Source organism: Microcaecilia unicolor, chromosome 2 (assembly GCF_901765095.1).
Source record: "Microcaecilia unicolor chromosome 2, aMicUni1.1, whole genome shotgun sequence".
NCBI lineage: Eukaryota > Metazoa > Chordata > Amphibia > Gymnophiona > Siphonopidae > Microcaecilia > Microcaecilia unicolor.
The window spans coordinates 435,818,542-435,842,601 of record NC_044032.1 but is presented as its reverse complement, the minus strand read 5'-3'; the positions used below and the strand labels follow the sequence as shown (position 1 = coordinate 435,842,601).

Genomic DNA, 24,060 nt, shown 5'->3' with positions numbered 1-24,060 from the left:
GGACCATTGGTCTGACCCAGTATGGTTATTCTTATGTGTCCTTGTGTGTAGGGGTGCTTTCTGTGAGGTAAATTTTAAAGTGAAAAGATGCACGCACTTTCCCTTAGAAAACTGGTGAAACTTGTGTGCATACCTGCCACAGAAGCTAGTTTGTTATAAGATTATTCTCTAAATGAAGTGGCAGTATTAACGATCACTCTTCTCATCCCTATGAGAGAAAACTAGCAGAAAAGGCTGTACTCCTGGGCTTGGACAGAGGGAGGCGACATTCATCCCAGCCACATTATTTTGAGGGTAATTCTATAACAGGGTGCACTGTAGGTGCTGGTTATGGGTGAAAAATAGGTGCCTGTTTTTTTTTTATAGAATACTAGTATAAATGGTTAAAAATGCGATCACTTACACTAGCCCTGTAGTTTGTGTAAATGCTCATGCCTAGATATTATGTATGCATGTACATATGTAAATGATAGAATTCTATAATTTACACATGCATCTGTGCACTCCTTCCAAGCTCCACCTATGCGCACATCCACCAGCAAAGTATGCACCATCAAATCATGGTGCCACTTTTTCACTAGTCAGTATTCTATAAGAGGCCATTTTCAGGCATAACTGGCCACTTACACACATAAATGACTAGAATACCTGCCTCTTCCACCTAAAACTAGGTGGCTTCTTATCGAATTATCAACTTTGTGTGAAATATGAGCACTGTGCCATCTGTCTACTGAGTCCCCAGCACAGCAATGGTATCTTCAGCTCCTCCCCACCTTTCTATCAGTGATGTGGTACAAGCTATAGTAGCTAGCTGTACCCCCAATATTGAACAAACTCCTTGACTGTGTTCAGGGAGAGGTAATTTCTATTGGATTCAGCACCCCTAATTATTTTGAAGAGTTGGCTCCTACGGTACCTTAGTCATTTTCCTTAGGCTTCTGGACTACGTACCTATTATTGGAGTTATCCTCTGCACAGCTTGTCATTTGTTTATTCATGTCTTGCTATACCACTCTTCAATCAAATTACCAAAGCAGTTCACAATGCATAGTTAAAAATAAATGTATAAGAAAGGACAGAATACCAGTTTCTTCTGCCAGAGGCACCAACCCCTTCACTTTAAGACTAGCTTTGAACTTTTGTAAGCCCTGGTTGCCTGGTAAGCATCAGGGTAGGTTATTTTTATATATATAATTTTTTTTTGGACTGTTTCTGAGGTCATGGCTGGAAGGCCAAAAGGCACCACAAATCCACTCATTCCATACACTCTTCTCATCCAGTAGTGCAGTCCAGGCTAGTAGTTGCAAATATTCCAATTAAAGATTTACTTAACATGGATGAGGCAAGTAAAACATGGAACAACTTCTTAGCATTTACTGTATCTGGTTAGTAATATAATACTTACAAGCTCTTTGGTTGTAATAGTAGTTCTGGTGAACCCTCTGCCTTGGAAGAAGTTCTTAACAATTCTTTGTGCAGTGACTCTCTCTGAACACAAGAGGGCTGTTACAAAGTAGATATTCAGCAGCTAAAGACACAAAAAGATAGAGAAAACCTAGTTTTGAGTTCACCTTGGTGGGATGAAAATGTGATTGTATTTCATTGCAGGTTTAATGCATGATAAAAACCTTTCTTGGGCATACAGGAATTGTAGCATTAGTATGAACACAGACACTATGTGAAACTTAGCTCTAAAAAATATTCTGAATTTCAGATCTTGCAGTGGAAGCTAAACATCTAAGGCTTCCCTGTCCAAATAGATTGTAAAGTCTTCAGACACATACTAGATGAGTACTTTATATCTGACTATCAGGCTGCTATGTGCAGGCTAAAATCTATGTAGTTCAGACATGCCAAGTCACACACATGCATTGGCTCCCTGTTCCCATGATGATCGGACATCGCTCTCTCTCTTCAGTTTTCTTCCCCTACTCTAGTGATCCAGCATCTCTCCCATTGTCTGCCCCCCCCCCCCCCACCACCTCTTAGTTCTTACAACCTTGTTTGTGACCATAGCTTCCAGCCAACGTAGGGCCTATCTTCTGTTGCATCCCACTTCCTCTAACGCTACTTCTGGTTTCTGAAGGCAGGCCAAGAAGATGCCAGGTCAGCCGGAAGCAGCGTCTCTTCAGCTCTACTGCCCACAAATAAGGTTGAAGGGCAGGGGGAGGAAAGCATGAGAGATGCCTGCAAAAGAAAGGGGGTGAGAGAGAGTGTGTCGGGGGAGGAGAGAAGAAAGGATTTCAGGATGGTGGGGGAAGGAAGAGTTGCCAGAATGGTGATGGTGATGAGAGGAAGTGAAACAAGGATGGGGTGATAGTAGTGGTGGTGAGAGGAAGAGATGCTAGGATGGTGGGGGGGGGGGGAGAAGAGGAAAGGATACAAGACCCTGCAGGGAAAGAAGAAAGAGGGAGAGCTGCTAGACCTGCAAAGGAGAGATGGGGCAAGAGATAGAGAAGAGAGAGATACACTTGCTGGACCCCTGAGGAGAGGGGGCAGAAGGAGGGAAAAGAGAGATAGATGCTGGCCTGGGGAGGACAGAAAGGAAGGAAGAGATCGAGATGCTGGCACATGGGGGGGCATAGGGACACAAAAGAGTTACAGTATGTTGAATAGGGAAAGAATAGGGACACAGAGAGGGGAGATGCTCAACATGGCAAGAGAATGAGATCAGTTAAACTGGGGTGATGCTGAATAGGACACATACAGGCTCATTTTCGAAAGAGAAGGATGCCCATCTTCTGACACAAATCGGAAGATGGGCGTCCTTCTCACAGAGTCGCCCAAATCGGCATAATCGAAAGCCGATTTTGGGCATCCCCAACTGCTTTCCGTCGCGGGGACGACCAAAGTTCACAGGTGCATGTCGGAGGCGTAGTGAAGGCAGGACTTGGGCATGCCTAACACATGGGCGTCCTCGACCCATAATAGAAAAAAAAAGGGCGTCCCTGACGAGCACTTGGATGACTTTACCTGGTCCTGTTTTTCTTACAACCAAGCCACAAAAAGGTGCCTGAACTGACCAGATGACCACCGGAGAGATTCGGGGATCACTTCCCCTTACTCCCCCAGTGGTCACTAACCCCCTCCCACCCTCAAAAAACATCTTTAAAAATACTTTGAGCCAGCCTCTATGCCAGCCTCAAATGTCATACTCAGGTCCATCACAGCAGTATGCAGGTCCCTGGAGCAGTTTTAGTGGGTGCAGTGCACTTCAGGCAGGCGGACCCAGGCCCATTCCCTCCCCCACCTGTTACACTTGTGGTGGTAAATGTGAGCCCTCCAAAACCCACCACAAACCCACTGTACCTGCATCTAGGTGCCCCTCTTCACCCGTAAGGCCCATGGTAGTGGTGTACAGTTGTGGGTAGTGGCTTTTGGGTGGCTCAGCACACAAGGTAAGGGAGCTATGTTCCTGGGAGCAATTTCTGAAGTCCACTGCAGTGCCTCCTAGGGTGCCCAGTTGGTGTCCTGGCATGTGAGGGTGACCAGTGCACTATGAATGCTGGCTCCTCCTACGACCAAAGGGCTTGCGTTTGGTGGTTTCTGAGATGGGCGTCCTTGGTTTCCATTATTGCCAAAAATCAGAAACAACCAAGTCTAGGGATGACCATCTCTAAGGACGACCTAAATGTCAAGATTTGTGTGTCCCCGACCGTATTATCGAAATGAAAGATGGATATCCATCTTGTTTCGATAATACGGGTTTCCCCACCCCTCCACCAGGACGTTTTGCGAGGATGTCCTCAGCAAAACTTGGGCGTCCCTTTCGATTATGCCCCTTATAGGGATGCGAAGAGAAAATGGATGGTGGACAGGGAAAGAAAAGAAATACCAAATGACAAGGAGACCCTGGTAAGACAATTAAGAGAAAACAGAGGAAAGCAAAAATCAGATACTGGACCCAATACGATTAGAAAAATCAAATGACTTGACAACAAAAGTAGAAAAAAATAATTGTATTTTCTATGTATTGATTAGAATATGTCAGTTTTTGACATGTACATTTGCCAGAACTGGTTTTGGACATGGCAGTGGCCCACAAGAAAAGCTCGGCATCTCTGATATTTACTTGTTGTTGGGCTTCTTAAGGAAAATTGATCTAAGGTTGCTGAAGACAGCAGATTGAGTAATGCTTTCCACTCAATCTGTATTACAAGCAAAGAATGAGAGAAACCCCTGCATAAATTAGGCCCTTTGCTTTACCAGCACATTATAGGGCAGTTTTCAGAGGAAGTTGCACAGGGAAATGGTGTTCACCCACAGTGAGGAGGGGGAACAACCTCTGAAAATGTCAGCCCATATGGGGAAAGGGGTAGACATCTGGGGCAGGATTAGGGCAAAATCAGTGAACTATGTGCTGAGATTTAATTTTGAAATTCTTTCTGAGGCTGTGCAATAATCATGTGTCAATACCAGTACACTTCATATGTTTCAACATGTCCTCAAAAGTGTTGCATATGTACCACGGAAAGGTCACTTGTGTATAAACAGATAGCTTGACCCACTTTTAAGTTTCGCCTCTAATTTTCCTCTTTAGGTTTTGGTTGATAGATTGTCGACAGATCCAGGAATCTGTTACCTTTGCCAGCCAAGTATACAGGGAGATCATCTGCGTGCCCTACATGGCTAAATTTGTTGTATTTGCCAAATCTCATGATCCCATCGAAGCCCGATTACGATGCTTCTGCATGACAGATGACAAAGTGGATAAAACATTAGAACAACAGGAAAACTTTGCTGAAGTTGCCAGGAGCAGAGATGTGGAGGTATGATACCCTATGCTGATGTAAGTAACAGAATTGGCAGGCTTTGTACTTAATCTCATATAACATAGTAACATAGTAGATGACGGCAGAAAAAGACCTGCACGGTCCATCCAGTCTGCCCAACAAGACAAACATATGTGTAAACCTTACCTTGATTTGTACCTGCCTTGTTCAGGGCACAGACCGTACAAGTCTGCACAGCAGTACTTCCCGCCTCCCAACCACCAGTCCCACCACCGGCTCCGGCACAGACCGTACAAGTCTGCCCTCCACCATCCTTGCCTCCCAACCACCAACCCCTCTTCCCCCCACCTGCTCCGCCACCCAATTTCGGCTAAGCTTCTGAGGATCCATTCCTTCTGCACAGGATTCCTTTATGCAGATCCCAAGCATGTTTGATACATATCCCACGCATGTTTGTTCCAGCTACAAAATAAGTATCTGTATATAATATGAAAACTGCTTTAATTATAACCACAGAAAGATGGTATATCAAGTCGTCCCCCCCCCCCCCCCATTGTGAGCTCCAGATTTTGTCTGCTCCCTGGAAATGGACAGGAAATATCTATGAATGTGAGCAAGGTTTCTAACTTCCAGTTTTGTAACTGAATGATATAAACATGATCTCTAAAGTTTATAGATAATGACATGTAGTAGTACCTGCTACCTGTATGCTCAATTTAGTTATAATATGATGGCTGAACAGTCTACTATTTAAATGTCCAAGCACATCTGATCTGCTTTCAATTTGAGCCCAATAAAAGATGGTATTAGAAAATTTTTTAAAGGGTAGAACAAGACTCAAGTCATTGACGAATATCTTAGCTTTCCAAGCGGCAAGACTAGATAAAACTATTTTAAATTTTAGTCTTTCTACTTTAGATTACAGGTACTTTAGGCTAATGATTAAGATATACCTGTTTAGGATATTTGTGTTAAATTCTGTAGATTAACAATTATCGGTGGTTTATTACCTTGTCATTCACTTCATTGTAAATTTTAAAGGGAATTTTATTTTTTATTGTTAATCTCTGGTAATTTCCAGATGTATCTTTTGTAATCCACATAGAACTGAAAGGTAGATAGCAGACTATAAGATACTATGTTATGTTATAAACTCATGGCATAAGGTATAATGGAATTGTACATAAGCATGCATTCTTGATCTTGATTTGTGCTGGCCGTTATCAGGGCACAGGCTGTAGAAGTCTGCTTGGCACTGGCCTTGTTCTCCAACTACTGAAGCTGTCATCAAAGCCGCATTCCAGCCCATCCAAATCTGTCTAGCCATGATCAGGGCAGAGACCGTAGAAGTCTACCCGGCACTGGCCTTTCTTCCCAATTACTGGAGTTGCCATCTAAGCATCGCTACGTTTGGTTCCATTCTTTCCATACAAGATTCCTTTGTGTTTATCCCATGCAGTATTGAATTCCGTTACTGTTTTCATCTCCACCACCTCTCACGGGAGGGCATTCCAGGTATCTACCACCCTCTCTGTGAAAAATCTCTCCCTCCCACCCCTGCAACCTAAATTCATGTTCTTTAGTTCTACCGCCTTCCCATCCTGGAAAAGATTTGTTTGTAGATTAATACCTTTCAAATATTTGAATGTCTGTATTGTATCACCCTTGTCTGTCCTTTCCTCCAGGGTATACATCTTCAGGTCATCAAATCTCGCCATTCTTGTGGTGCAAACCCATACCATTTTTGTCACTTTTCTCTGAACTGCTTCAAGTCTTTTCATGTCCTTAGCAAGACAGGCCCTCAAAAGTGAACATCATACTCCAAGTGGGGCCTCACCAATGACTTGTACAAAGGCACCAAGACCTCCTTTCTTCTGCTGGTTGTACCATTCTCTATGCAACCCAGCATCCTTCGGGACATGTCCACCACCTTGTCACATTGTTTTGTCACCTTGAGATCCTCAGACACCACCATCCTGAGGTCCCTCCCCTGAGCTGTGCTTATCAATCTCTCACCTCCTATCTGGTACATCTCCTTTGGATTTTGGCACCCCAAGTGCATCATGTTGAACTTCTTCACATTAAATTTTAACTGCCAGACCTTTGACCATTCTTCTGATTTTGGAGATCTCTTTTCATGGTTTCTGCTCCCTTCGGGGTAGCCACTCTGTAATCTTTGTGCCATCCACAAAATGGCAAGCCTTTCCTTCTAACCCTTCAGCAATGTGTCCACCAAAGGGGCTTCTCTGATCCCATTATGCTACTCAAATGTTCAATATTCCAACATTTTACTGGACATATACCCCCAGATTCTATATATGGTAACGGGATTACAGTGCTGAAATTTTGAAAGATCTGTGCACAAATTAATTAGCTTATATGCCAATTAACTGCAGTTAATTGATGTTAACAATCAGTTATTGCAGAGTATTGGCAATAATTGAAATTTGCACACATCTCCCCGCATCTTATTCTATAAACCCGGGTGCCTAAATCCCCTGGCATGCAAATCAAGAGACATGGCCAGGACAGTGGCAAGGGTATTCCTAAAAGTTGTATGTAGGGTTATAGAATAGCCCCATTTCTGTGCCAAAATGCTCAGAGTTGGGTGCCGACATTTATACCAGGTTTCAGCTGACATGGAAAAGGTTTCTAAGTGCTATTTTGTAAACAGTGCTCAACCCAGAGCACTGTTTATAGAATAAGGCTCTGCACCAATTTCTTTTCGCTGCTGAAATCTCAGCACCATTTGTAGAATTCCCTTCTTAGTATGTCCAGTATATAATTACTGGCAAGGGCAGATAATCAAATAAAAAACTTGCACAGTGCAAGATGAATAATGTCACAATCTATGCTTTAATGCATCTTGCTTATAATCAGGCTTTGAGATATACTGACAAATGGCACTGTGGTTACAATGATGATGTACTTTTTCTTGCAACATCCCAAGAGTTGGTCAGTACATTGCCAAGATTTTGACCGTGACAGCCTGAGCAGATATTATCAAATAAGGGAAAAAGTCCCTTATGTGGCAGACTAACCTTGCACAGTGTGTCCAGAAATGTACTGCATGGAGTCAGGCACTGTCATTTTGGAAGATGATACTCTGAAGGCAGGAGCTAGGGGGCATCACTTTTGCCTCTTTTTCAAGATTCATAGGGGGACGAAGGGTCAGAGGGAGTCTGGGTCCTCTAGTCTACCAGAGATTTATTTCTTGGGTGTCGGGTGGTGGGGGTTGGAGGTTGGGGGAGGAGTCCATCAGACTACCCAGGGATATTTTGGATAGTGGTGGTGGGAGGTGTAGAATGAGGGTGCATCTATTGGGGGGGGGGGAATCAAGGTACAATCAGAACAGGAGAGATTTCTTTTCTTGGGTCAGGGATTGAGGTATCAGTGGTCCATTAGAATACCAACGATTTTTGGAGGGGAATGGCTGTTTACTATTCTTCTACTGATACAGAACGAGCTAACCTTTCAACATCTCCTCAAACCTGGCATTTAGATTCCTATGTTGTTCTTGCCTTTGAGGCGGAATAGCTAATAGCCTGCTTTATAAAATGATGTGCACTGGTGTTTAACGTGAGGTTTTATTCTGCATCAGGTGCCCTGAAATTTGTGTGCAGACATCACACTAACTGCGCACTTTTGTCTGCATTAGTTTTCTGCATTGTTGGCCACATGAATGAATCAAACTTGGATGTCCTGCTCAGCAACATAAAACATTACCAGTTGCTATTGGTGCTATTGGTGCTGCCCAAGACTGTTTTGTGAAAAATGTCATATAAGACCTACGTCACCAACTTGTTTTCCAGTAGACAGAAGGGATCAGACCTATAATATTTGTTTGATCTCATTTGGCAAAAGAATATAGATTCCCAGGTAAAGGTAGGACACCTGAAATACTTCTCTGAAATTCCCAGACTGTCATGCAAGCAAGCAGAAACACGGTTTTATTAAGTTCTGTTCATATTCAGCAGTTCAAGACAAATGAATTGAGATAATACATTCAAAAGAAATTATTTATCATTATTTTTTTATTTACTATAGGTGCTGGAAGGAAAACCCATCTATGTAGATTGCTTTGGCAATCTGGTGCCATTAACAAAGAGTGGCCAGCATCACATTTTCAGTTTTTATGCCTTCAAAGAAAACAGACTCCCACTGTTTGTCAAGGTAATGATATGCATTATCTTCTGTATTTTCTTCCCAGCAGTTTCCTCCTGCTTCTTTGGGCTTTCTGTTTCTATGCACAGCCACCTGGGAATTTTACCCTCTGTTTTCTTTTCCCTCTCAACTCACTTAACAAAGTCATTGCCCAGGGGACAGTACCAGTCCTCATGGGCTCTGAATCCAGCCACTAGGAGACCAATTCTGCAACAGTGCACCTACATTTAAGCGTCTATGAGCGCCTATTCTGTAAAGGAAAGTAGGTGCCTACTTTCTTTTCTAGAATACTATTATTATAAAAGGTGAAATACACCCCTATAATATAGAGTTGGTGTAAGTGCTTGCACCTGAATATGCAACTTACTAGCCGTTGAGCCCGTGAAAACGGGCTACTTTTGGAATGGGGGGGGGGTGTTTCCGAGCCCCCCCCCTGGAGTCGCTGCCGCCGCCCCTCCACCCTGCCCGAGCAGCACTGTAAACTTACATCAGCATGCAGCAGCAGGCACATCAGCAAAGCTGCCATGGGGGCGGGCTTCCTTCTCTGCCTGTGTCCCGCCCTCATGTGACGTAACGTCTGCGAGGGCGGGACAAAGGCATAGAAGGAAGCCCGACGGCAGCTTTGCTGATGTGCCTGCTGCTGCGTGCTGATGTAAGTTTACAGTGCTGCTCGGGCCAGGTGGAGGGGCGGCGGCGACTCCGGGGGAGGGAGAGCGGTTTCGACGTCTGCAGCATGCCAGTAGAGACTTCCCTCTCTGTCCCGCCCACATCATCACGTATTGAAGTGGGGGAGGGGCAGAGAGGGAAGTTTCTACTGCGCATTTGTGAGTGAGTACGGTTACTCGCCGTTTATATGTTTGATAGTATTGTATAAGATATGTGTATGATTTCTGCCCATGCTTTGCCTATACTCCACCTGTTCATATGCCTACCTGTAAAATACACCATGTAAGACAAGCATATATTTACAGAATAGCTCTTAGGTGGAATTATAGTATTTGCATGTGTATGTGCACACCTGTGTACATATGATGTTATTCAAATCATTTATGTGCATAATCAGCATGTAAATGCTGTTGTCCACTTTAAAGAATTACCCCTAGGTGTCAGTGTTCCATAGTGACTGGGCTTCCCTCCTGCAAGGGCTGCGAGCACTGCCTCTAAGCATCCTCAGTCCCAGCCAAAATGACGAGCAAAAGACCTGTCCTGGAAATGAAAACCTCCATATACCACTGCACAGCATTGTTGATTGTTGTGTGGATTTAGCTCACACCTTTTCAGTAGTAGCAGAAAATTAGATTCAGGCATAGTAGATATTTTTCTTATCCCAGAAAGCTTACAATCTAAGTTTGTTCTTGGGTTAATGGAGGGTGTATTGGCTTGCCCAAGATCACGAGGAGCTTTGATGGTATTTAAACCCTGACTTTGCTAGTTCTCAATAAGGCCATAGCAAGCTATAATTGCACACTGTGCAACTCATCCATACCTCCTCCCTGCTCCCCTTAGAGCATCCACCCCCCCACACCTATCTGAAGGATGCCCTGCTGATCAATGATCCCCAACCTCCCTGTAAGACCCCTGGGCCTAAATGAAGGATGCTCTGCTGGTCTAAGGTAGGGTGGGCAGCAGCAATCCACAGTTGTTGCTGCCCGTGCTGGCTTTGGGTTCAAACTGGCAGCTACAACTTCTAACGTTAGTCTTTCAAGACTACCACTAGAGGTCATGGCTTCTATTTTTAACCCAGAGCCAGCATGGGCAGCAACCACTGTGGATCACTGCTGCCCACCCTACCTTAGACCACCAGAGCATCCTTCATTTAGGCCCAGGGGTCCTACAGGGAGGTGGGGGATCCTGGAGAGGAGGATGGATGCACTTAAGGGGCATAGGGAGAGGAAGGAGAGATGATGGTCAAGCAGGAAAGGCAATTGACAGGGAGCAATTTTCGTGCTTCTGCCTTCCTTATGTGGCTTCACTGCACACATACTGTACCTTGCTGCACCTCTGTCCTTAATATTTTTTATTTATTTATTTGGATTTTGCTCACACCTTTTCATAGGGTCAGGCTATTTCTTTGCTATGTCACTGTGCTGGTTCATGCCACCTTCCACATTTTCTGATGGTTACCGACATAACAGATTGGATCCTTTTGCTATTGGGGGAGAGCGGATGAAAGATCCAGTTCTCAAACTTGTGGATAGTCAGAAAAAATTAATTACCAATGACAATACATTTAACAAGAAAGAAAGAAATAGAAAGAAAGAAACTTAAAATAATAATTTAAAAAAACAACAACCCAGAACATACAGTAGCCAGCCAAGTGATGGATTAAGATCTTCAGTTTTTTAATAACACTGTGTACAAAAAGATAGGACATAAAAGCTTTTTTAAAAGTCTTAAGGCTTTCTTTGTCAAGATTCAGCTTTAACTATGCCAGACAATTCTGAGACTATTAAAACTGCACAAGAGAAGAGTCTGAGCTTGTCTCCAGATCCTGCAGGAAAAGTGCATCTTACTATTTCTGGACCTCATCTAATCCACATTTCCTTCTAATTCGAGTGTAGTTCACCAGCAATTTACTATTCTGTTGCAACACTTTTTTTTTTTTGTCTTGCCATTGACAGTTTGGAAAATTTGTTCTGGATTTTGCATTCACTTTCTACAGAAGGACAATAAAATATATATTTGCAAGTGCATTGACAAAAGAACAGGGCATTTTTTGCTGAGCAGTCCTTGCAGGCTCAGCTGATCTCCAGCTGTATGGGTAGCTGGTACCAAATCAAAAGAAGCTGAAAGTTAGAGCCCCTCTCAGAGGCCACAGAATTTTTCCATGTTTCCAGCAGAGGGCCTGAGTGCACCAGACATAAACAGTGCTGCTCCAGGATTCTAAATATAAATTTCTATTTGTAATAAAACCATAATAACCCCTTCAGTACATGTAGGTGGATTTCCAGAGAGATTTTGTAAGCCAAAACTGTGACTGCTTGTTACTAATTGCAACTGTTATTTTGCTACAGTTTTGTAATCTCAGAAAAGTAAAAGCTGTCCTGGAAGGCAGATTTATAACCCTGTTCGTGAAAACTTACCGTAATCCTTCTGAATGAACACTTCTAAATATACCTTCTCAATGGGTGAAATATGGATTAAGTCTCTCTTTCAATATTAGGTACGGGACACCACTCAGGAACCTTGTGGGCGGCTGTCTTTTATGAAAGAGCCAAAATCAACACGAGGCCTAGTACATCACGCCATCTGCAACCTAAATTTCACGCTGCCTGTTTACACAAAGGTAATGCACTGTAGCTTGTCTTTGTCCTTCACTTATGGATCTTTCTCTTGCTGTTTGCTGAACACCTAATAATGGGGAAACAACACATTTATTGTACCAATAAATGATGGAGTTGAGGGCGGAGAAGTTACTCAGAGCCTAAAGAGAGTAAAAGCAAAAAATGTTTATCAGGAGCATTGCATTAAACCTAGAAGGGCCATTTTCCAGTTTCCTTTCTATGGTGGCCTTCACCCTTCTTGGCACAGTTTGCACTAGAGAAGAATACTTTCTTGTTATTTATATATCACTCTATATACGCACAAAATGTATTTTACCCCAAAACTGAGCTAAAAGAGAAGTACTCATTTATCTTGCATTCTTATAACCTAAAGAATGCACATGGTAGAAGCAGATTTTGCTGTTTGACATGGAGGGATAATTTTATCAAGACCTGTTTGCAGAGCAGCTTTCTACATGTATAACTCTTACAAGGCCGTTTTTAAGATTTTGGTGTCAGTAGGCAAGACCAGAGGGGGAGCACAGGGATCCTCCATTAGAGTCCAGAGAACCAAGGGGAGGGGACCCTTGGAGACTGGAAAGCAGGGATGGGGGTGTTGGGCCAGTGAGATGATGCTGCATCTTTCAAGTTACACCAGATGGCCCTAAGGTAAGTAACGTAAGCTTCTTTGTGGCCTGGTACTTGGCACCCTCAATATTTTTGGCACCCTAAGCCAGGGCTTTTTAACCCAGTCCTCAGTGCACATGCAGCCAGTCAAGGTGTGCCCTGAGGACTGGGTTGAAAATGCCTGGTCTAGATTCATCCCCAATAGCGCTCAAATGGAATCACACAAATTTACACCTGCTGACTGAGATTTAACTTTGAGTGCATATGTGCTGGTAGAAATTGACGTATATGTATATATTTTGGGGTTTTTTTTCATATTGGTGGATTATAGACATCAATCACTTTCTTCACCTTGGGGACCTTTTACTAAAATGCGGTAAAGTTTTGCAGTTACTATGTGGTAAGTGCCCAAATTACCATGTGGTAACTGCAGAGCCTGTGTGCTAACTGTTAAAGAAGTCCTCAGCATTTAACACAGAGAAAATACATTTATCACACATTAACTGCACTGTGTGTAAGGCAGATAGCCTTAACATCACCTACCGAGGGGCTTTTAAATGTTCTGCATTAACAGGCAACACATGGTAAGTTACTGTATGTTGGTTGCAAGGTGAAGTCCACAACTATACTCAACCCATTCCCTGTCCTCTTCCAAGCTTTTCAGTTTATGTGGACATTAATGTGTGTTAAGTAGCAAACTGCTTCATTGGTAAAAGGACCCTTTTGTTCCTTCTTGCATTTACAAAATAAATGTTCAGTATATGTAATTTTTTTCACCTTTTGCCCAAGGTACCCCATCATCAGATTATCCCCATAATGTGTTTTAGTCAGAACACCAGACTGAGTGTATCATATCCTGAACGGGAACCCATTTAATATTATCTGACCACTGTAACGGTATTGCCTATTATCCTTGACCCTATCTATCGGCGTCTGCATTTCAGCCTTTGCTTTGTAGTCTGTGTACCTGGCCCTCTGGACACTAATGATGATTTTAATATACTTGCTGTATTCTTGGCTGCTGAACATGCTAAATGTACTTCTGCCCCTGCTCTTTTCTTTTTATTGTTGTCTAAATCTTCTCTGCTCTCTGGCTTCTCTCTCCCGCCTTTTCTCTCCTCTTGCCTGACACCTTGGGGCTCAAAGGACTCAGAATCAGATCAAGAACAAGAGAATGAGGTAATTCTACTTTACTGTTACAACTTAACTGTCAGCACACTGCTGCTTAAATCTTTCCACTTGCAATCTGATCTTCTTTCACACAAGTGACAGCGGCTGGCATGAGTGACAAGGGCTTTTTAAGCGCTTTGCATGTCTGCAACATACATATCTGTCCCTTGGGGTGTTACCACTGCAGTGATAGACAGAGAGTGCTGACCACTACTTCGGTTTTTCCATACCAAACACAAACTAGAAAAGTTCATCCAAAGAACTAAGGGCCCTGTTTACTAAGCCGCATTATAGGCGCATTAGCTTCTTTAATGCACGTTAACCATGTACACGCGTTAACCGTATACATGCCTACAATATCACTATAGGTGCCTACACGGTTAGCGTGTGCGCTAATTGTAGGCATGTTAAAAATGCTAACACACCTTAATAAGCAGGGCCCTAAATAGGGTGCAGCAGGGACGGCTGAAATGTGATTTCTTTAAAATGGATGCATCAATGTTCAGTGATTTTTGTTGTTGTTTTGCTGCAGTGGTTCTCACAACATCTGGTTCTTGATTCCTTGCATGAGGAAATGGCTAAAATGCAAAAACTGCCTATAAAATTCTGTATCAGTTACCCATATACGCCTTAGTTCTCTAAAATTGGGTGCCCAACTTTACACTGAAGGGCCTAGCGCTGTCCCTAGCAGTAAAATGGCTCCATTTTCCCTATTAATGGCCACGTGCTAACTTCCCCATTAGCGTGTGAAACACTTATCAACACCTATTTTCTAGGTGGTAAGGGCTCCCGCGCTAATCAGCACGCAGCAATGTAATGACACTAACTGATTAGTGCAGTACATGCCTACTGTCCACCCCCAGACATAACCCCAGCACTAAAAAATGAAATCTTATTTTTAGCCCATGGGAAGTGCGTGCTGATCCTGAAACTACCATGAGTTGCCTGAGCGCGCTCCACAGTAGTGGTTTTTAACCTGCGGTATGCATGCAGTAGTGCTTACTGTTGCTTAGTAAAAAAGTCCCTTAGTTTGCAAAGTTGCTTGCCTAAGTTATATAAGTACATAAGTGTTGCCATACTGGGATAGACTGAAAGTCCATCAAGCCCAGTATCCTGTTTCCAGCAGTGGCCAATCCAGGTCACAAGTACCTGGCAAGATCCCAAAACAGTACAATACATTTTAGGCTGCTTATCCTAGAAATACTGTCAAAAAATTAGGCGTTCTACTTATTAAGTTCTCAAAACTCAGCAAACATATGCAAAAATAAAAAGTAGAGAAGTGAGTGTCACCCAGTACTATACAAATTGAATCTTGGGGATGTCTCATATGTTATCATTTGGCTGTATGTATGACAAAGTGCTCTTGTCTGTCAGCCATAACAGTCTTTAATCATTGACTACCCCCTCCATCCAGATTTGGTGAAAATATATATTAGTATGGAAAGTACTTAGGGCACACACTTATGAAACAGTAGGAAGGTATCTATTTAGACTACCACTGTTTGATTATCAGAATAACTTATCTTGTGCGTCTTATGTATATATTGAGGAGCATCCAGGAACCTTCGTTATCCCGACAGGACCTGTTTCGCCAGATTGCTTTGTCAAGGGATAATCCTGCAAGACCATCAATATACAACAAAAAATTAATTAATATGTAATCTCTAAATACATTCTTCCTGAAAAACAGTGGATTTTCCCAAGTCCATTTTAATAATGGCTTATGGACTTTTCTTTTAGGAAGCTATCCAAATCTTTTTTAAACCCTGGTAAGCTAACTGCTTTTACTACATTCTCTGGCAACAAATTTCAGAGTTTAATTACACGTTGAGTGAAAAAATATTTTCTCTGATTTGTTTTAAATTTACTACTTTGTAGCTTCATTGTGTGCCCCCTAGTCCTAGTATTCACGTCTACTTGTTCCACTCCACTCATTATTTTATATACCTCTGTCATATCTCCCCTCAGCCGTCTTTTCTCCAAGCTATAGAGTAAGCTCAGTTATGTGCATAACTTAATATAATAGTGAGCTGATAATTGATGTTAATTAGCATTATTGGCACTAAGTAGTGTTAATTGGTGCCAGTTAACAGCAATGCTTGCAACTGAGGAAATACTCTTTCACGGAAAGGGTGGTAGATGCATGGAATGGCCTCCAGGTGGAAGTCATGGAGATGAAGAGTGTGTCAGACTTTAAGAAGGCGTGAGACAGACACTTGGGATCTCTTAGGAAAAGGAGGAGTTAGTGGTTACTGAGGATGGGCAGACTGGATGGGCCATATGGCCCTTACTTGCCGTCATGTTTCTATGTTTCTAGTCAGTATTCTGTAAAATGTGCATGCAAAATCCATAGTGCACACTTGCAAGGGGGGTGTGCTGCAGAGGGGTATGGGTCGGTCAGGGGCATGCTCAGGATTTGTGCACACATTATAGAATATGAAGTTCTGCACCCAACTGCCTATAGTTATGTGCGAGCACTTATAACAGCAACTGAGCTGGCATAAGTGCTCACACCTAAAGTTAGATGCATAAATGTGGACTTATGCTAGTATTCTATAATGGCAGTTCCGTATGGTTCTATAAAGGTCACCCAAATTTGGGCATGCTGAGCAGATGCACACGCAAATTAAATAGTTAATGAACTGTTAATTATTGGCATTAATTGGCACTAATTTGGACTTATGAGTGCATCTACCTAAATGATTTTATTGATCCTTATTTATCATGTGCAGCTTAAATTCGGGTTACATTAACCCATGAAAGGACAGTTTTTATGCTGTCCACATTGGGATAAAGTCCATGCTTGCTTTTTTACATGTGGGCTCTGTACCAGTTTTCACAGTGAAAGTATGTATGTGTCTTCACTTTGAAAACATGCTGTAGGTACAAAGTGTACAAACACACTCGCACCTGTGGTTTTTTGCAGGTAGATCATTCACTGAGAATGTGATGTTTAAAAATGTGCTCATGGGCATTGAACCCTGTTCCCTAGAATCTCACAATTTTGTTTTGATCTGCATGATAATGTTCCAGTAAAGGTAAACCAGCCTTTTGAAGGACATTGTCAAAGAACCCACAGAGCAGCAAAGTCCTTAGGTGCTTCATGTCCACAAAACAGGAATATAGTTCTCAAAGGAAAGCTAAGTAGATGGTTTTCCCTTTGAAATTTACTTTTGTGGTCTGGTGATGAAAAGTGTCCACAGACTTCGCAATTCTTTTTGTGCTGGCAAAAGTTTTATGACACACAGTACACATAGATTTGTAAATGTAATCTACTTGCATTGTTTTACTGGCCCGCCTGCTCCCCGCCCCTGGGAATATGTCCCCTCAGTCTGGCTAAAAGTTTACACACTATGGAAGCCTGCTTGTACATTTCTCTGTAGAGAAAGTCAGTCTTTCACATCACTCAGGTAAATTGCATCATGCTTTAACCATCTCATGTTCAGTTCATGTTGGATTCCTTAGCACACACGCAAGACTGTTTAGACTTCCTTAGCACTTGGGACTTAACCTGCTGGAATACTCAGGTAACCCACTCTAGAGGGCACACTTTAGACCTCCTCTCCCTCAAATCGGCTCATTACGATAGATTGCGCATAACCAAGGCCCTGTGGTCAGCTGTCCCTTGGTCAGACCACTTCAAGCTCACCTGCTCAGTTTTGTGGCACATAAAAGGTCCACGGCGCACGCATTCCCAAACGTCGTACACGACAAGAGGGTATGTCAATCCAACGGCATTCTGGCAGTCCATCTATGAGTCAGACTGGCCTGACCCGGTGGATTCGGACAACTTCTTCCCCAATTGAGATAACCGATGCAGAAGTATCTTAGACGCCATTGTGCCACTCAAGACTTGTTCAATGAAAAGGAATGTAGCTGCCCCGTGGTTTAATGCTGAGCTTAGAGCATTCAAAACAAACACCAGAAGACTTGAAAGGGCCTGGAGAAAGCACCAAGATACTCAACATCTCGCAGCATGGAAGCAGTCTCACAGAAAGTACAACTATGCAATTAGGCAGGCAAAAAAACACTACTTCAAAACCAAGATAGGCCCGGATTACAAAGATGCCAAAAAGCTCTACTTCTTTGTAAACAAACTAATGGACACCACAGTGGTTACCACTACAGGAGAAGGCACCCCATCAGCTATAGATTTTGCCAAATTTTTCCAAGATAAAGTGTTTTGTTTCGGGGTTCAGAGACCCCTAGGTTCTGTCTGGTACTGGAGCTCAGCTGTCCAGTGACAGAGAAAACCCCCAAGAAGGCTGGATTGACCTCAAATCTAACTCCATCTCTAAATAGAATATTTCACTAGTACGGGGGTAATCAAGAGGTTGTGAAGTTCTAAAAGGAATTGCCACTGAGAGAGACATCAGGTCTAAGGGACCCACACTGGCAAGGAAAAGATACCAGCCTTATGACAAACTGGATTTAGGCTACAGGTTATACAATGCAGACTCAAGAAAAATGTCAGGAAGTATTTTTTCACGGAGAGAGTGGTGGATGCTTGGAATGCCCTCCCGCGGGAGGTGGTGGAGATGAAAATGGTAACGGAATTCAAACATGCGTGGGATAAATATAAAGGAATCCTGTTCAGAAGAAATGGATCCTCAGGAGCTTAGCCGAGATTGGATAACAGAGCCGGTAGTGGGAGGCGGGGATAGTGCTGGGCAGACTTATACGGTCTGTGCCAGAGCCGATGGTGGGAGGCGGGGATAGTGCTGGGCAGACTTGTACGGTCTGTGCCCTAATAAAGACAGGTACAAATCAAGGTAAGGTATACACAAAAAAGTGGCACATTTCTTGGGCAGACTGGATGGACCATGCAGGTCTTTTCTGCCGTCATCTACTATGTTACTATCCTGCTTATAATCGTAATAGAAAAACGCCTATATTGTGACCCAAATCAGGAGATAGAAGTTTATCTCACAAAAACGAATAAAGTGGTATAATCGAAAGCCGAATTTGGACGTTTTCAACTGCACTCTGTCGCGGATGCGGACAAAGTTGATGGGGGTGTGTCGAAGGCGTGGTGAAGCCGGAACTGGGGCGTGGTTATCGGCCGATCAGAGATGGGCGCCTTTCGCCAATAATGGAAAAAAAATATGCGTTTGTAGCGAGAATTTAGGGCACTTTTCCTGGACCCTGTTTTTCCACGAATAAGGCCCCAATAAGTGCCCTAAATGACCACATGACCACTGGAGGGAATCGGGGATGACCTCCCCAGACTCCCCCAGTGGTCACAAACCCCCTCTCACAACAAAATATGCCGTTTCACAACTTTTTATTTTCACCCTCAAATGTCATACCCACCTCCCTGGCAGCAGTATGCAGGTCACTGGAGCAGTTATTAGGGGGTGCAGTGGACTTCAGGCAGGTGGACCCAGGCCCATCCCCCCCCCCCACCTGTTACACTTGTGCTGGTAAATGGGAGCCCTCCAAACCTCCCCCCCAAACCCACTGTACCCACATGTAGGTGCCCCCCTTCACCCCTTAGGGCTATAGTAATGGTGTAGACTTGTGGGCAGTGGGTTTTGAGGGGGATTTGGGGGGCTCAACACACAAGGGAAGGGTGCTATGCACCTGGGAGCTCTTTTACCTTTTTTTTTGTTTTTGTAGAAGTGCCCCCTAGGGTGCCCGGTTGGTGTCCTGGCATGTGAGGGGGACCAGTGCACTACGAATCCTGGCCCCTCCCACGAATAAATGTCTTGGAGTTATTCGTTTTTGAGCTGGGCGCTTTCATTTTCTGTTATCGCTAAAAAACAAAAACGCCCAGCTCACAAATTGTCGAATAAAACATGGACGTCTATTTTTTGCGAAAATACAGTTCGGTCCGCCCCTTCACTGACCCGTTCTCGGAGATAAACGCCCATGGAGATAGACGTTTCCGTTCGATTATGCCCCTTCACGTTACCTCGCAATCGGGATTCCGACCACTCCACAGTACTGAGACCATACTTGCCACTCTCTTAGCCAATTTCAAGAGTGAAATAGCTGTAGGGAAGAGTATTTTGCTCTTGCAGTTCGACATGTCCAGTGTCTTTGACATGGTGCACCATGGCATCCTGCTGCGGCTCCTAGATTACTTTGGTGCCAGCAGAAACATACTATCCTGGCTGAGAGGCTTTCTTACATCAAGAACTTACCAAGTAAACATCAACTCCAACTTTTCATCTCACTGGAAAGCAGGCTGTGGAGTGCCACAGGGTTCCCCACTATTCCCAACCCTCTTCAACATGATGTTGATTCCTTTGGCAGTGGCTCTCTCCAAACTGGGTCTTAACCCATTTATCTACCCCTTTGAGAAAGACTTAAATGAAATAACCAGTAAGATTCGGCGAGGCTTTAACACTATGCTCGACTGGGCCAACTCATTTCGATTCAAATTCAACGCCGAGAAAACACATTGTTTGATTCTCTCTCTCCCTATAACAAACTCAGGCCTCCTACATTGCTCACTCCTGAGCTCGTCCTACCAATCTTGGAGTCCCTAAAAATCTTGAGAGTCATAGTAGATAGATCCTTGATGCTGGAACAGTCAAGCAAATGTTCTTCTCTCTTTGGAAGCTTAAGCGTTTCCAGCCTTATTTCCCTAGAGAAGTATTCCGCAACCTAGTCCAGTCTCTCGTCATAAGTCACCTAGATTACTGCAACAGTATCTATGGGGGATGAACAAGCATGCTCCTAAAAAAATTACAAACTGCTCAGAACACAGCAGCCCGATTCATCTTCGGCAAATCGAGATTTGAAAGTTCAAGGCCACTACATGAGAGGTTGCACTGGCTTCCAGTGAAGGACCGCATTGCTTTCAAGATCTGCGCATTGGTGCACAAAATCATCTATGGAGAAGCCCCCGCTTATATGGACATTCTCATTAACCTGCGGCTTAGGAACTCCCGCAAGTCAGCTCGTTCATACCTCAGTCTCCACTACCCAGCTTTTAGTGACCTCAAATATAAGACCGTCTATGCTTCCTCTTTCCCCTATCTCAGTACTCAATTGTGGAACGGGCTGCCTCAAGAGGTCAAATTCACTCCAGATCATCAGACCTTTAAGAGGCAACTCAAGACCTTCCTATTTGGTAGAGTATACGCCGAAAGCCCGCCTGGCACCACATCCTTCTGAACCACGGCTATCTCAGCGACAAATCATTACCTCTCCTCTTTCCCTTCCTCCCTCAGTTGTTTCTCTCTCCCTCTTATGACTCTGAATACTGTATTTTGTACTATTGTTTTGCTTAATAGACTATTGTACGCCACATTGAGCCTGCCTGCTGGCGAGAATATTGTGGGATACAAATGCCATAAATAAATAAATAAATAAATAAATAAATAAATAAATTTTACTACACACCAATACAAATTCCTAAAGCCAGGCCTATCTGTAAGATGCATGTAAGTGTCTGCTGTACATTAGAGACTCTTAAAGAAGTTCTCTCTCTTTCAAAAAAGAATAGCTGGACCCATTAAAATATTTGTGAAGTTGGCTAATAAGAGGAAAATGTAACATCAATTTGAGTAGTGTAAGAAGACCCAATGTAGAGGACAACAAAATCGGGGATTTCAGTTTCAGCTGAAACTGAATCTGCAGCCAAAATTTGCCACACAGTTTCAGCCAGAGTTGAAACCAGGTGGTGCAGCACAGCCTTCCCCCCTGACCAATAGCAGGCTGCATAGTCCCCTGACCCCCTCCCCAACAAAAGCTGCTACTGCACCCCTCTCACCACCCATAGGTGCTCCCTGGGCCTATCCAAGAAACCCTGGGGGTCTATTGGCTTCTTTGGAGCAGGAGCAATCCTCAGTCGCTCCTGCCTATGCCAGTTCCATAGTCAAAATGGCTGCTGAGACATCCCATGGCAGTCTCGTGGGTCTGTCATGTGAGGTCACAGCAGCCATTTTGAATTCAGAGCCACCATGGGCAGAAGTGACTGGGGATTGCTCCTGCTCATGCCAGTTCCAACCTCAAAATGGTTGCTATGGGAGGCCCTGGTAGCCATTTTGAATGCAGAACTGGCATGGGCATACAGATCACCATGAAGGATTTCTGTAGGATTATGTTAGATTCAAATTAAGTCTCCTAAAGGTTGGGCACTTGCAGGGCAATTCTTTAACTGGGCACCAGCAAGACGTAAGTAAATGATTGTGTGCATAATTGCATAAACACTATTCTATAAGGTAGCACAAAAGTGCCTTAGCGTGTATCTGCAAGGGGACATCCACAAAGGCATTGCATGGGAGGGATATGTGTGTGCCTCCAACTTAGCACACATAACTTATAGAATACAATAAGTTATGTGCATTGCATGGCACACTTACCCCCTACTTCTATAAACGTCGCCAAAAATTATGCTTGCAAATTTGGGTGTGAGCCCAATTTGCACGCGCAATTTAATTAACTAATGAGCTAATTAATGCCAATAATTAGATTATTACAAAGCAATTATTAGCACCAATAAGATGATTTACAAATGAGTAAAAAGAAAGGGACACAGAAATGGGAAGGTCATGGATGGAATGAGGAGCATTTGTAGTATTTATGCGCATTGTTATAGGATAAGGGGGGTACGCACCCAATTTATGTGCATACATTTGCTCCATGTTTCGGTGTAAATGGCCACACAAAGTTAATACCCAATCAATGGCTGATTTCATCAAACAGAATTTCAAAGTATCCCAAAATTACAAAAACGTTATTCTTATAGGTATCCAGTAATTCTTCAATAGACAAAATTCAAACAACAAAATCATTTATCTTCTTCAATATAATGCTTTCACACTATATTGGAGACCTCAGCAGTGCTCATTGCTACAGTTTTGAATATAGCAATTTACCCAGCACCCACCTCTTCATCGGTTCTCCCGATAACTACTGTTAAATTATCTATATCAATTATTTTACTTATCTTTTTATATCAAACCCAGGGGTTCTGTTGTCTGACATGCATGTTTCGCTCAGAAGCGAGCTGTCTCAAGGACATTCCCCTATAAAAAGAAAACAATGATGTTATCTCATACCATCACCTGAGAGCCCAACATTAACTAGTTCCCAAGCAATGTCAGATTTAAAGTTCTATTCAATCAGTTTCTTACCCCAAGCTTCCATTAGCGCCAGCTCTGCTATTACTCCTCGGGACCAACCCCCTTGCAAAGATGGCGGCGGCGTTCCTTCAGCTTGTTTAAATGCCCACACTCCTTGTGACGTAATAATCCCTCCCCTTGACCCCTATAGGACAGAAGATCTTACCTAAACCTCTACTTCCTCAAATCAGCGACGCCCATTCCAACTCGGCATTTAAGCCATTAGGGGCGACCGTCTGTAAAGTGTAAATATGCCATTGTTCTCTATAATTCAGTAACTTCCCAACTGAACCACCCTCTTTTCCTGGCCCAACGTGTTCTATTCTCCATTTAATATCCTCAATGGTATGCTGTTGCTGCAGCCAATGTTCCACCAAGGGTGCCTGGATATTTTGAGTAGTAATACGAGACTTATGCTCAGTAACGCGCACCTTTGAAGACTAGAGATGTGACTACCTGTGATACTAGTAATGTAGTTTATACCATAATATGCCCCTGTCAATTAATGTATGTAGGGAGGAGTGCAAGACCCATTAAGGTGCCCAAATGGTCAGTCCACTCCTGGAGACAACTATTACCCAAGACTGTCTGTGGCCTGGATCAGGCTCCCAAGAACATGCAGATTTCTGTGCACAATTATAGGGAATCTGGGAGTGCTTATATCCAACCATAATAATTATTTAAAGCGAATGATGAGCATGAGCTTTCAAGACCACAGAGGTCTGTTCATCATATTCAGGTAGCAGCAGAAATAGTAACAGATCAATAAAGCCAACAGGGTAAATAACCAGGAAGTTGGAGCATTGAGTGGAGGGCATATATTATTAACATGGCACAACAACACTCCTCTTAGCATTGAGACGCTAGCCAGCCTGCAGATCTTCATAATAAATACCATAAGACTGAAGTACATTGTGTCATAACACAAACAATTTATTGGGACTAATTTATTCCTGTGTGTTCTTTCTCATAGGCTGATGCAACGTCAGAAAAAAGTAAGACACTTTAAATTATTTGGTTTGTATA

At 43.2% G+C, this 24,060-nt stretch overlaps 1 protein-coding gene across 8 annotated transcripts in view; it reads left to right on the top strand.

Moving 5' to 3' along the window:
* Nucleotides 1-24,060, top strand: part of ANK2 (ankyrin 2) — a 512,604-nt gene that overhangs the window by 390,378 nt on the left and 98,166 nt on the right. For all 8 annotated transcript variants that reach the window (XM_030190840.1, XM_030190841.1, XM_030190837.1 and 5 more), the window contains 5 exons: nucleotides 4,541-4,769; nucleotides 8,781-8,906; nucleotides 12,061-12,183; nucleotides 13,934-13,966; nucleotides 24,008-24,029. In XM_030190840.1, the coding sequence (XP_030046700.1) occupies nucleotides 4,541-4,769; nucleotides 8,781-8,906; nucleotides 12,061-12,183; nucleotides 13,934-13,966; nucleotides 24,008-24,029 (533 nt within the window). The remainder of the gene's footprint in view (nucleotides 1-4,540; nucleotides 4,770-8,780; nucleotides 8,907-12,060; nucleotides 12,184-13,933; nucleotides 13,967-24,007; nucleotides 24,030-24,060) is intronic.